The 14,372-nt window shown below is 37.2% G+C and overlaps 2 protein-coding genes across 9 annotated transcripts in view; both read right to left on the bottom strand.

The window, feature by feature from the left end:
- Positions 1-671: 671 nt before the first annotated feature.
- LOC111593904 (myeloid differentiation primary response protein MyD88) lies at positions 672-3,614 on the bottom strand. Its single transcript, XM_023306974.2, has 5 exons — positions 2,218-3,614; positions 1,880-2,136; positions 1,652-1,820; positions 1,409-1,598; positions 672-1,342 (listed from the first exon to the last, which is right to left on the bottom strand). The coding sequence occupies exons 1-5, from the start codon at positions 2,681-2,683 to the stop codon at positions 952-954; spliced, it is 1,473 nt and encodes a 490-aa protein (XP_023162742.1). The 5' UTR covers positions 2,684-3,614; the 3' UTR covers positions 672-951.
- A 4,003-nt stretch (positions 3,615-7,617) lies between these two features.
- Positions 7,618-14,372, bottom strand: part of LOC111593945 (pneumococcal serine-rich repeat protein) — a 91,352-nt gene continuing 84,597 nt past the window's right edge. For 4 of the 8 annotated variants that reach the window (XM_023307035.2, XM_023307037.2, XM_023307036.2 and 1 more), the window contains exon 8: positions 7,618-8,155. In XM_023307035.2, the coding sequence (XP_023162803.2) occupies positions 7,989-8,155 (167 nt within the window). In that variant the 3' untranslated portion in view covers positions 7,618-7,988. The remainder of the gene's footprint in view (positions 8,156-14,372) is intronic. The other 4 variants (XR_003944325.1, XR_003944323.1, XR_003944324.1 and 1 more) reach the window with 1 other exon arrangement.

The following is a 14,372-nucleotide window of genomic DNA, read 5'->3' as shown; positions in this document are numbered from 1 at the left end:
GTTATAAGTACAAAGCACGCGACTTATTGCATATATATATATATATATTAATATACATATGAGCGTATAACACTTGACAGTTATATTAGAACCGCGTGACTTATCTACATATAAACATATATGTGTATTTTAACTGTGTGTGGCATAAAACGTTGCTCGAGCTTCACTTTGCGACAATTACTTAAACAAAAAATGTGATGAAAGCTTTATCGCTTACACACACAGACACACATACAGCTGTTGTATAGTACATATTACCATTATTCAGCAATTTCATATACACACAAACATATATCTAATGTTATTCATCATTTGCTTAGTCTGTTTCTGGTTCTTGCCAGACAGTCGTCCAGTTGATATTTGTTACGGCTACATTATATAGAGAATGCATATCTCTCATTCTTTCTCTCTCTGTCTGTCTCTCTCACTATATACACATTCTGTTCGTTAATTGAATTAAGTAAGTCACTTATCAGACGCGTGACTAATAGCTAATTGCATGTGTGTGCGTGTGTGTGCCTCGATTAACCTTACAATTTGCCAATACGTTTGCTTTTGTTATTGTTTACTGTTTTTATATGTTAGGTTTTTATAAATTTACATATGTTTTAGGTTTTTATAAATTTACATCGGCGTTTAGGAGTTGGTAAGTGTGTCTGTGTGTGCGTGTATATGTATATATATTGTCTTTATTCGTTGTTTGACTTACATAGTTTAACAAGTGCGTCTAAATACATTAAGTTAGTTGGCTTGATTAGGTTTTAGGTTGTAAGGGCTAAGTATATAATCACTATCAAATGAAGGATGGTTTGTGTTTGTTTGACTGATTGATTGGTTGATTGATGATGTTTGCATGCCCACAAATGGGGCGCAATTTAAGGAAATTCACATGTTGCACAGCTGCCTATTTCTGCCTCTGCCTCTGCCTCTTCCTGTGTCTCTCGCTCTCTCTCAGCAAGGCGTTTGCAGCTTTGTGCTGCTGCGCGTAAACTTCTTCAGCAGCTTGGTGCTCCACTTGTTGGAGCGCTTCTTGTTCTCCGAATAGGTCGATAGATTGGAGTTACTAGCGTTCAGTGTGTTCTGCTGTTCCTGCATATTGATGGCACTGACTGAGTGCGCATGTCGCAGCGGCTTGCCTGCACTGCCAAAGTTCAGCGTTAGTTTTTGAAAAATTTTATCTTTGCGCTTGATTTTCAGTTCGGGCAACGGCGCCGTCGTATTGCCCGACATGGATTTGAGCTTTGTATCGTTTAGATTCCAGTCAGATAGGTCTGTTACGTCCGCATCGTTGATTAAGATGCGCGGCGTTTCCGGCTGAGCAAGCGCTTCCGTTGCCGGCGGTCTGTATTAAGATAAGATTTAATCAATTAATTTCAGTTTCGATACAGAGTTCGAGCTGTGCGCTTACGTAAGCAGCTGCTGATTGGCACTGTAAATGGACGCAGCATCCACATCCTGCAGCGAACGTGCCAGCTTGTCCCAGAAATTGAACAAGCTAGATGTATCCGAATAGTTAACATGCGTATAAATAGCCAGCGTCTGGGGTATAGTCATGTTGTGTTTGTACAATATGGGTATTATCTTGCGTGAGTTGTTCTCTAGAAGTATTCAATTAGCGCTCGAATTAACTGATTATCTAAGAAGTGTTTACCGATTTGCAGCTTTTGTGTAAAATTGACCAGATACGTGTTCTCGCGACTCTTCAGAAATTCCTCGGTGAGCACAACGATCAAATGGTTGCAGCGCGTGGCCATGAACTGTGACAGCTCGACATGCTCAAAGGGCACGCCCAACAGCAGATCCCGATGTCGCAAGAAGAGCTACAATAATAGATTAATAGATACTATATATAACCATAAGTATATATAGATTGGCTTACCTTGAGATTGTAGGGCGGAGACTCTAGATTGTTCATGATGTCCGTCGCATGCTCAATGTCCGCCTCGGCGTACAGCACACAGGCATTGTAGCGAGGCAGCGGCTGTCCATTTTGCAAGCATTTCTCATCATCGATGCTCAGCAAATTGACATCGCGTGCTAAGCTATTGTTGTTACGCTCCACACACTTGACAGTGGGCGTGGGCGTCAATTGCTCCAGCTGCTGTTGCTTTACATTATAACGATCTGTATCCTTGGCTGCAAAGATGTAACAGTAAACGGGCTTATTCCCTCCCCTCACTCCCCTTAGCCTCGTCTCTCTCCCACTCTGCTACTTACATAGATTCTCCTGTATGTCATCGCGCACATCCCAGCGATCGATGATGCCCAGGAATTGCTCTAGATGTCCCACTTCGGCCGTTTGCGGATTATGCTTGATCCAGCTATTGAGCACCAGGTCCATGGGCATGTTGGCAAATTCGTCCACATAGCCACGTTGACCCGATAGGGAGGCAATACCCCGCCAATCCCGCTCGTAGCCCTCCTCGGAGCGCAGCACCTTCTTGCGATTGAGCATGCATGCCAGCTGGCGACGCGTCTCGGAGCTTAGCTCAGTCAAGGGGGTACGATTGAACCCGGCTGTGGTTATGGCGCCTGTGCTGGGCCCCTCTGGCCCCGGTATCACCATTTTCGGATAACGATAACGATCCACCCGACTGACGTCAGCGGGCGTTCGGCAATAACTAAGCGAATGGTTATGTGTGTGCGTGTGTGTGTGGCATACAAATTGAGGGCGCATTCGCATTCGCACTTAGCTTTTGGGGCTTGGACAATTGCAATAATTTGTCACAGCACTTTTTGTTGTGGTTGTCGCTGTTGCTATTATTGCTTTTGTCGCTCTGATATTTATCAGCCAGTTCGGGTTATCAGTTAAGCAATAAAACTAAAAAGAGTTGCGCGTGAGTCTGTTAACTTTTTTCGGTGTTTGCTGATGCTTTTATGTTGTTTCGTCGAGAATCGCGGGTGGTCGTTGTACGGTCCAGGAACGGAGTGAGGGCGGCGATCGAACGCACAAAACGGCCGTGCGCGAAATGTGCTGAACTGACCTCGACGAGCACCTCGCGCCGCGTCACCGAGCACAGCTACAGCTACAGCTGCTATTATTGTTGTTATTGTTGTTTTAGCTGTTGATGTTGCTGCTGTTGTTGTTTATCTGTCTGCTGCTTTTTGATTGTTTCGCCCCTTGCGTCCAGCCCTGTGCTTCTGTCTGTCTGCGCAGAAGATTTTGTTTTTAAATATTTTTACACACACAACACACAGGCGCGCAGAAACGATCACGCGACAGTTGCCTAAAAACACAAAAATAAACTTTATTTTATATTTATATTTTTATTTCATATATTTTTTATTTTAATTGTGCCGTGCGCGACTTGCTTCTTGTTTTACTGCTGTTTTGCTTCTGTTTCTCTGTTTCGTTTTGCTGCGGCAAGTGACTGCGTTGTCGTTACTCGAATCGTGTTTGTTTATTTAGTTTGTTTGGATTTTTCCTATACGTTTTCCGAATGCTTTTGTTTAACTCGCGTATTGCAGTTTATTTACTGCACGTTAATTGCTAATTAATTTGTGTTGCGTTTCCCCATTTTCTGCGCAACAGGCTATTTGCTAGCGTTGTGTCGACTCGTTCCGAATAGCTCCGAATAAGTTCGATCGAGCGATACACTAAACCTGTGTGAACTAAAAAGGCCGTGACCGTCGTTCATCTGGTTCTCTCGTATGTTAAAAAAACATTTTACGCTATCTTGTCAATCTGTTGTGATAATGGCCCGCCAGCCAAACTGTTATTAACAGCGCTCAGCGCTCAGCCGCTACGCACTGATAAGTATGTTAAGCTTCGACTGCTGTTCATGGCATGACTTCTTTTGCTCATCTCTAATGTTTGCAGATTTTTTCTGGTATCGATACCAGCAATTTAGAGCGCGCGAGATTTAAAATACAAGGATAGCTTAAAGTCTTGGTGCTCATTTTAAATATTCGCTGCGCTGTATACAACTAACAGCATTTCAGGAAATAGTTACAACTTTAAGGTACGAGTGCAGCTTACAGCATTAGCTTTATTGATTATGTGTAAAATTCAGTGCGTGTAAACGGTTAAAGAAACTGCGAATTGGCTGCATGTGGAGCAAAAATGTTAAGTCATTAGCTCACTGTTAAGTTTTAACTGATATGGCAGCACAAAAATTTGGCGCTCGATTCAAATTTGAATTCAAAAATATACGAATTGAATATATAATTTAAGACAATTAACAATTAGCGGATTTGTAAAGAATTTTGCACATTGTTACCCCCACAAAAAAGAAACCATATTGAATATCCATTTAAAAATTCCGTTTATTTTTCCATTGTTTTTCATGTTTGTTCAAGTTGATTCGTCGCATTTTCAAGAGTTTTCCTTTTGTTTTGTTTCAGTTACAAATACTGATATACTAAACAGGTGACACAATTTAGCTGCTTCTTTGTTTGTTTATTATTTAAATTTAATGTTATTTTTACTGCTTTATAGTTCTGAATTCAACATTGTTTGATGAATAAAACGCCGAATGCGTTCAAATGTTTGATTTTGTATTTGTTTTTGTTTGATTTGTTTCTTTTTGATTTTGAGCAACAATTAACAGTTAAGTTTGAATTCTTGCACACAGTTAGTTATTAAGTTTCTTGTTATTTATCAGATATACATACATATAGGCTGCGCATGTATTTAACTAATTTCTTGCAAACTTTTTCATTTACATTTACGCATTATTGTTTTTCTTTTCTTTTTTTTAGTTTTTTTTTAATTACACTTAAAATTTTCTTGTTACGCTATTTACAATTTCTTTCCGTGTACTTTGTAAATAATTGCTTAAACAGAGTTCGTTTCACACTTTTACTTTAGTTTTTTATTTTTAACAATTTTTGTAGCCTCAAATCTTTAGAGTTTTTTTTTTTATTAATGCTTATTAAGTAAGTTTTTTTAATGCAAACTTTTTGTTATTAGTTTTTTTGTATAATAATTCAGCTTAGATTTTTATACACTTAGCTAAATGTTTTTTTTGTGTGGGTTTTCCGTTTTTATAGTTTTGCAAAAATTTGAATTAATTTTTTCGCTTACATATATTTATGTATTTATATATATGTGTATATATATGTGTTATTTTATTTTCAATTTACTTATGTTAAATGCAATTACAAAGTATTTTTTTCTTTATTTTTTGCGAAATTCCATTTCATTTTCCAAAAACATTTTCTCGTTTTATTGAAGCTTTTTCTTCTACTCTGTTTACAAAGATGTTTTGTGTGTATGTGTGTATAGGCTTGTGTGTGTGTGTGTGTGGGTGGGTGTGTGTGTTTTTGCATATTTATTAGTTGCTTTTAGGTTTTAGTTCTTGTTCTGTCGTCAGTTAAATTGATTTTCGAACGAATTATAAACGACAGCTGCAAGCGCCCCCTCTCTCCCCTCGCTCTTCAGCTACCTCTGTGTGTGTGTGTGTGTTTTGTCTCTGTATCTGTATGTCTGTGTGTGTTTATTAAACAGCTTGCTTTACGTTCACTTCGCTTCGCATTTAAATAAAAAAAAACTTTGTTTTGCTAATTTATTCGATATTCAGAATTTGTTTTAAATTTAAAGCTTTTCATTTACTGTTATGTTTTAATTGTTACTATATGAACTTTAGTTTGTTTGTTTGTTTTGTGTTTTCAAATAGTCGCTAGCAGTTAACATTATTGACATCGATTTTAGTGTAATTCATAATTTGTTTGCAGCTCTAACAGCTGCCCCTTTGTCAGTTATACACAATTTCAATTAATTTAACTTATTATTAATTAATTAAATTTAATTTGTTTTCTTTTGTTTATTATTTTGTTATATTTCTCACTTTCGATTAGGCACAATCTTACACAAAAATTCGAGCTGTTTTTTTTTTTATTTATTTCTTCAACAATTTGCTTTCCCTTGTTTCAATTCTTCGTTTTCTTCTTGTTTTCAATAAAAGAGGCAGAAAGTTTGAAGCCAAAAATAAAATAAAATATTTTTTAGACTGCGCCTGAAAATCAGCTTTTTTTGTTAAGCTTTTTGCGGCTGAAACCGATAGAATGTGCATATATATATACATACTATATTTGGTATATATGCTTTAAGCTAAATTTTATGGAAATTGGCAACAGCATGGCTAAGCACACACACACACAGAGTCACACACACATACACTCGCATTTAAATACGCAAAGAAAACACAAAAATTTTATACGCTCGATTGAAGCTGTTTGCAGAGAATTTGCATAGCTAACAGCTGGCTGTAAAAACAAACTAAATATAAATATAGACATATATGTATACATATATATACATACAAATATATATATGTATGATATATATATGTGTATATCTTGCATTATATAGCACTCGCACACTTTCTTTTGAACAGTTCTCATTTTTGCTTTTGCTTTTAATTTTCTTTTTTTTTTTTAACTTATATTTTTTAAGCTAAATTTAAAATTAATTTGACAACAAGCTCGTTTTGCACTTAAGTAACTTTTTGTTTTGTTTTTCAATATGTTTTTAGTAACTAATTTATTAGGCTATACAACAATTATTTAGGCGCCAGCTGCCCCTCCTCTCTCGCCCGTTGGCACACGCAAATTAACTTGTTTTTAAATCTAGTTTTCTTTCTTCTTCTTCTTATATATTTATTATTTTACTGAGAATTGTTTTTCTCATTTTGCTAGTTACCTTTTCTCTTCTTCTTTTGACTTAAGACTTACAAAAAGTTTTTTGTTGCTGCTTTTAACGCTTGGCTTTAATCTTTTATTTGTTTACTTATAAATACTTTCAGTTAACAACTTTGTTTCAGATATACATAACTATTGAGCAACTATTTTTATATTCTTCTTTTGTTTTCCTCCCCATCTGTGCCAAAAGCGCCACGCAAAAGTTTCTTTTGGAGGGCAGCAAGTAGAGTTTGTGCTGTTGGCTGAAGTTAATAAAGTAAATTAGGTTGGAAGTGAAACCAATTCGCAAACTAACTAAACTAGCGAAACCTTTTGTTTACCGTTAGTTTTTATATATACTCTATACACAGAGAGAAAAACAACAGCACTTACATGGTAAACGTAAAGTAAAGGGTATTGGAAACAAATAACTGCTATTAATTAAAGACAATTGACACGAAAATGAACATAAGAATAACTAAAACAATTAAAAATATATTTAAAATAATAATAATTTAAATAAAATAATGTTCTTACATTTTTATAAACGAATACTTTTTAGACTGCCCTCGTATATAATAATACATTATTAATAATATTATAAACAGCATAATGTAGGCATTTTAACAGCTCTTAAATTGCCTTCTTTATATGCTGGAGCTCAGCAACTTTTCGGACTACCCTCGCATATAGTACGTAATTAACAATAATTTAACATATAAACATATTTCTAACATACACTTAACTCTCAATATAACTCCATCATCTTTTTGCACTTTAAAATTTCCAAATTAATTTTAAAATAAAAAAAAAATATTTTTTAAGATTTCTTAAATTGAAAACTTCAAGTTAAAACGCTTTGGCATTTGGCAACAGATCGTAACACGTAAAAATTACAGTTGTTGTGTGTTTAGCATGACAATAAATACATTTACAATGCAATCGAACCAACTTTTGTTTATCAATAACATTTTTTTAATTTATTTATTTATTTTTTTAACTGGATCACTTTTTCATTTGTGTTTTTTTCTTTGACTAACAATCTGCTAAGTACACGTATTTGTAATTTGCTCATTTATCAAACAAATTTGCTATTTCTGTTTAGTTTTTTGTCCATTGTTTTTTTACGAGCTAAATAGTTGTTTTCATCCACTGTCGCCTCGTTGCGTCTTCTCTAATTGTAGTTAACAAAGAGTTTTTCCTTTTCTATATTGTGCGCATAACTTGTTGAGTTAGAGTGGGTTGCGGGTGTTGCGGGTTTCAGTGTTGAACAACGTCAGTGTTGTTAAATAGTAGCAGCAGTTGATGTCGTTCGTCTCGCCTGCACATCAACTGCTCTTGCCTAAGGAAATGCTGTAAAACGTTTGTTATGGAAGCTGCAGCGGCTTGTGATGCTGCTGCTGATGCTGCTGCTGTTGCTGCTGCGCCTGCATCAGCAGCTGTTGCTGGCGCTGCAGATTCAACTCCGTCATATTCTTCATCATGAGCGTGCGTTCCAGATTTTCACGCATGCTGCGCTCGTTCTCCTGGCGAACTGTCGAAAGAAAACTCGTTAAAGCATATGACAAATAATTAGCAAATATATGTTCATTATATCATAATCATTATAGAGTAGTGCACTAGCTAATGGAACAAGTTTCTGGAGACACATTTCACAGTTTGTTGCATTTCGTTTAAACTGCAGTTGAAGTAAATGCCTGTTGATGAATTCTTAGATATAAACTTTCATCAATCCAGACTATTTACTTTAAGCACAGTTCAACAGTTTATAGGCGATATCCGTTATCTGCCATCCGTTATTCGTTGTCTGTTGGCCGCTTCCGTTTCCGTCGATAAGAGTTTCATGTCTTCGGTTAAGCAAACCTTTGACCCAGCCCCGCCGGACTTTGCTTTCGCTTTTGTGCATTTTACAGCACTTTTAATTAACGGCAAACAGCAAAATTGACATGCGCATGTGGGCGTGGCCGCGCGTCAAGAGTGTCAAAAGTTTGTTGGCCAATCAATCATACACAGCGGCGTGTGAGTTGGGGGGCGTGGCACGGGTGTCTGGTCTGCTCTGTTTCTGTTTTTTTTTCTTTTCTTTTTGATAGTTTTTTCTATTTGCAACTGTCGCTCAGCCCCCTTTGCTGTTAACTTTGCTCTGCATATTGCTTTTATCTTTGTTTGTTGTTGTTTTTTTGTTCCTTTTTGACAAAGCTTCGAGCTGATGCTGCAACACAGTTGCTGCAAGTGTGGCACGTTCTGTGTTGTGTGTGGCACAGTTGCCTGCAATACGTAACGCTTAACCCTGTCCAGAGTACCAAAAAATTTAATTAAAAAATACTTGCCCTAAATGGCAGACACACACGCACACACAGTCACACACACACACATATGAAATAGCCAAACAAATATTCAAGTAATTTACGAACGCTTTTATTTAATTGCAAAATTAGTTACTCGTTTATTGAGCAAGGCAAAAAATGAGTTAAACGTAGAAGAGTCGACCAAGCACATACCCTGTAATGTGTAAATTATTAAAGTTTAAATAAATATAAAACAGAATTTTAAAAGAATAAATAAACTCAGTTATATAAATGAATTTGAAATGATATATAAACTAAATGAGTAATATTTTATCCTACTCCAGTCAAAGTATAAGCAGGCGTAGCAATAGCAATAACATTGGAAGTAATTGTCTTAGTCCAGTCAGTCTGAAACCTCAAAGAAATAATTCAGCTGCAACTGTTTGCTTTTACTGACAACAAATCGATTGACCGCTTTACATAAGTCCTGAATGTACAGGGTATTTAAATAACATATTAAATTGGTTGAAAAAACCCTTATTCCAGCTGTAAGCTTATGACTTTATTTTGCTTTAAAGCTCACTAAACCTTTACAGGGTATCAAAAAATCCGAATTTTATTAACAGCTTTGATCACTTCTGATTAATTTTATATATCTCAAGAGTTGAATTGATTTCTGCTCAATGGCCAATCGTTTACAGGGTATTATCATATCAGTTACATTTTATTTATGAATTTTATAGAAGAGCAGCTACACATTTGAGGCATTCCTTATGTAACGACCTCTGCATTAATCCAGCAAGTAGACATGGTATTAAACTGCCTTGTTTTAATGGTATTTACAAATCTTATTTAGCTGCAGCTGCAGGATATTTTTTATGAATACGATCAACATCAGCTTAGCAGCTGAGTTAAACTCTTTTCATCTACCCACTATCTACAGGGTATTAAAAACAAACTAAACTCAATTGAAAATCCTTTTTTTAGCCAAAGTCTCAAACTTTCTCTACTCAGTTTTAGTCAGCCGAACACTTCAATAGAACTCTCAGCATTGCTCAGGTTTTACAGGGTAGTAAAAATAACAAATTAAATTTAATATGTGCACACGCCACGAGAATGCGGCACTTAAAAAAATGTCGCTGGGCCAAATGGACTGCGGTGTGGCAGGCGGGCGAGGTGTGGGGAGCGAGGCGGCATGTTGGCTCAAACAGAACTCAAACACGAGTTTGTAAAGGATCACGTGGTCTGTGGTCGTAATCCTTGTCCTGTTGCACGCAGGCGTAGGCGCAACGTGTTAATGATGACAGAGGCGCCGAGGCGAGGAGGGGTCAGGAGGGGCGGTGGGTCAGGCAGGCACAGGTGACGCTGCGGCTGGTTGCCTGCCATTATTCACTTGGCAAGTGCCGCCACAGCTGCCGAGTACAATAGAGCTCACAGTTCACATGTGTGTGCGGGTGTGTGTGTGTGTGTGTGTGTGGGTGGGTGGGTATGTGTATGTGCGAGGCTATTTGAGACCAATTAACATAGAACTTTCCCACTGGTAAACAAGTTAAATTGTTAACAGCCATTATGGGCGCTCATAAATGCCGTCGTGTAACTTTCAGAGACTCACTTTGTCTCTCTCTGTATGTGTGTGTGTGTGTGGGTGACCAGGTGTGTGTGTGTGAGTTGCTTCTTTGTGTCTTTCATGTTGTTTAATTATAAATGCGGCGTTGAAAGCAACAGCACAGTCGCTGCCTCTGCCTCTGCCTCTGGCTATGACTACGGCCATGGCTCCTCCCTTGAGCTGCCTGCTGTGCAGTCACATGACGGATGAAGACCGAAGACCATGTAACTACAATGTAACTAATTAGTTTCCTGCCGCCCAGTGGGTGGCTGGGCAGGTGATGAAAATTTAAGAGCCAGCAGCCAGGGAGCGGTGAGAGCTGCTGCTTTATGCGCAAATTGAAATTATTGAGGTAGTTGTGTGGTTTCCCCATTTTCGGGCCTGTGTACTGCGAATCAAAGGTATTTTGCCCGAAACGAAAGGGTCATTAAGTTATTCAAATTGAAAATAGCATACTCAACAGCATAATTAATTGAAAATATTCTTTAAAATTCTATTGCAAAAGGGAAGTGAGCTTAGACAATGTTTGACAAGCATTTGCAAGGGAATAAATTAGTAAAACAGGGAAAAAGCTCTAAGCTTTTACAGGGCTCACAATTGTCTGTCCTTTACGCTTATGTAATACAGAACACACTCGATAGTTGGATAGTTTTTATGTGGGCGTCATCAATAATTAAGAAACCATAAAAAATAAAACATTTGCTCAACCAATTTGTTAGAAAGTTCTATATAATTCTTCGTGTAACTCTTTTTGATTCTGAATCTTCCTTTGACTGCATCTTGTAACTCTACTTGATGTGTTAACTGTTTCTTTCTTCACTATTTGAATTTCCTTCTATATTCATTGCCTTCATCATTTATTTTCTTGGTCATTCACTTCATCAATCTTTATTTCTTTCATATACATCTGCCAATATCTTCTTTCACCTTTAGATTTCTCTATATCTCCTCTTATCTTTCTCTACTTTTACCTACATTTTTCGTTTTAGCGTGTTACTGCTGTACGTCCTTCAACTATATCTGCCTTTACCTTTATCCTCTTTCATCTATATATTTTTACTTCAACTTCCCTCGTTCATCTGCCAAATCCTGCATCTCTTATTGAGTTACCACTGTACCTGCAATTTGACACTTTTCCAATTGAATTCTCTCGCATTTTGAATATGCAATAATATATTACACATAAATACTACGAAAACATTAAACCTCGAATCAATTTGCATTTCGATTAATAAATTTTCCACTATCTGAACAATTCAATTGAGGCGAGCGAGCGCTTGAATCAAACATATTTATTACTATTATTTTTCATTTATTTATTCAGTCTCTCATTGTTGTCGTCTCTCTCACACTCGATTGAAATGAAAATTTCAATTTTCTTCACTAGTTTTTCACTCGACATTTGACGCCAGCAAATAAAAAGTCCGCGTTACGGCTGCCTCTGAGTAATTGCAATGATCAACCAATTATAATTATTATAATTATTAATACATATTATTTTTATTACAATTGCAATCAATATTAATTGCATGTAAATGAGGTTTGCTTAACGCTTTAACAGTCGATTTTTTACTATGCGAGTAAAAAATTTATAAATTGATTTTTCTTAGTTTTCTTTTTGTTGCCTTTATTAAATATGCATTTTATTAATTATTATTATTTTTCAATTATATTTATTTGTCGAAAATTCAATTTACGTTTTGTGATATTGCAAATGCTCAGCTAAATCTCAATATGAGTTACCTAAGCTCTAATTTATGGAGTATTTCAAGCTTATCTCAATAGTTCAATCGGAATTTGAGATCCTTTGAAAATGGCTAAGCTTATTGACTCTTATTCCAACCTCTCTAAAAGCTATCCAACTAGCCTTTCAACATATTTTTCTTACAACTTAACCTCAACTAGTTTCAATTAACCTCACTCAAGCTATAAGAAATATAGTTGAAGCAGAGTTATTAATGGAAACTTTCAATCTAACCTCAACTAGTCGCATCTAACCTATAATTTTTTTTATATTGTTAAATTATGAAAGCTATAAATCCATTTGTTTTTACGCTTATCTCAATTATTCTAACATACAACTGTTGCTTAACGTCCGTTAACATATTGCTGTTCTTTAACAGTGAGCAATGTTATGTCATATTGATATTAGTTTACAGAGTTCATAGCACTGCTATTGAGCGTTTAATTGATCTGCAACATTAAGCCCTTAAGCACTTAAGCTATAAAAGTTCTTAGTTCAAACTGCGTGTGATCATATAAGATGAGTTCATTTAGCGTAGTTTATAGACTTTACGCACAAGGCTCAACTAGCCTCAGCTAAGCCCATTCAAGCTATAAAAAATTTTTGTTTTTTTGTTTTCAACTTATCCTCAATTAAAAGAGCTTTTATTTGTGCATATTTAGCGTAGCTTATACAATATTAGCTGTGTTTATTTAAGCAACTCTAGATTATTAGTTATGGCAACATAACCTCATTCAGTCCAAGCTAAACTCTATGTCAAGGGGGTGCCATTAAAGCTGGTTGATTTCCTTAACCTTAGCTCGCTTTGAGCTTAACTTTTGTCTAGTTCCTTTAACTATTTGCCTTGTCATATATATTTTGTTATCAATTTTCTCTAGTGTATTGCAAATTCGTCGTCTTGTTCTTTCCTTTAATAACTTTCGTTTTCCTTTGCCTTTGTCATTCGCTCTGATTACGTTTTCATTAATTTGGATGGCCATTATTTGTGTATAAAAATGAAAGCGGCCGAGACATATATCTTTGACAGGGCCATCAGAGTTCTTCTGCTATGGGACTGTCAATTTATTTGTTTGATGCGTTTTGTGGGCGTGGCCGATAGGGGGCAGTTGTTAGTTGTTGCTGTTGCTGTTTGACTTGGTCGCGTGGGCTTTTTCACATGACATTTTGACAAGGACGTGAAGCCAACTGAGCGGGCAATGTCACCAGCAGCAACAGCAGCAAACAATTGTTGCCAGTTGTTGTCGTTGTTGTTGTCGTTGTTGTTGCTGTTGCACTCACTCACGCGCGCATGAAAAAGTAACCTAGTTTCATGTCGTAAACGTAAAATTACGACTGTGTGTGTGCGTGTGTGTAAATAAGCGTGCATGTCTGTGGGCGCACACACGAATACGTGCTTGTATGTATGTATAAAAAGGATGCCAGCCGTTGCCACGGCTCGTAATGATGCACACACACACAGACACACGCACGCACACAGACAAACAAACAAACACAACTATTAAGTGAAAGTATAAAAAGTGAGCATGATAACAAAAAGGTCCTTGCAGACGCAGCATCCACTGCCGCACGCTTGGCCAGTAAGTCAGTGAGTCAGTCAGTCAGTCAGTCAGTCAGTCAGTCAGAGCACATTGTCATTGTCTGTGCTTGGCTAAACACACACACAGCACAACACAACAAAACACAATACACACACACGCGCAGTGCTGATTAGTTTGGCTGCTGCAGTCAGAGCCGCAGAGCGAGCTACGGCCACAGTCATTAAAGTCGAGGTAAGCATCATTTTTTATGGCCAACGCATGTGTGTGTGTGTGTGTGTGTGTGTGCTGGTGCTGCCGCTGGTGTTTGCAAGTCAGTTAGTCGCTTAGTCATTGAGTCAGTTATGTAATGCACGAGATTTGCTGAGGCTTTTACCAGCTCAATTTTCATAAGTCAGCATCTGGCAGCTGTTCATTGGGGAATACGTAAAGGTATTTTGTGTGGCTTTACGGTTCCATACGGGAACTTAAACTGACCCACAAAACACACAAGACGATTCTACCACCCAGCCCCTAACTGCCTGTCTGACCAACCGCCCGCCCGCCTGCCTGTCTCTCCGTCTGTCTGCTCTGACAATGGA

The sequence above is a fragment of the Drosophila hydei genome, unplaced genomic scaffold (genome assembly GCF_003285905.1).
Source record: "Drosophila hydei strain 15085-1641.00,03,60 unplaced genomic scaffold, DhydRS2 tig00008122-arrow-pilon, whole genome shotgun sequence".
Taxonomy (NCBI): Eukaryota; Metazoa; Arthropoda; class Insecta; order Diptera; family Drosophilidae; genus Drosophila; species Drosophila hydei.
Note: the sequence above shows the minus strand (reverse complement) of the source record. Positions and strands in the feature narration are given on the sequence as shown.

Coding starts and splice junctions, on each gene's coding strand:
- LOC111593904 (XM_023306974.2), bottom strand. CDS start 2,683: ATGCGAATGCGCCCTCAATTTGTATGCCACACACACACGCACACACAT. Junction 2,137..2,217: donor TGACATACAGGAGAATCTAT/GTAAGTAGCAGA, acceptor ACATCTTTGCAG/CCAAGGATACAGATCGTTAT. Junction 1,821..1,879: donor CTCCGCCCTACAATCTCAAG/GTAAGCCAATCT, acceptor CTATTATTGTAG/CTCTTCTTGCGACATCGGGA.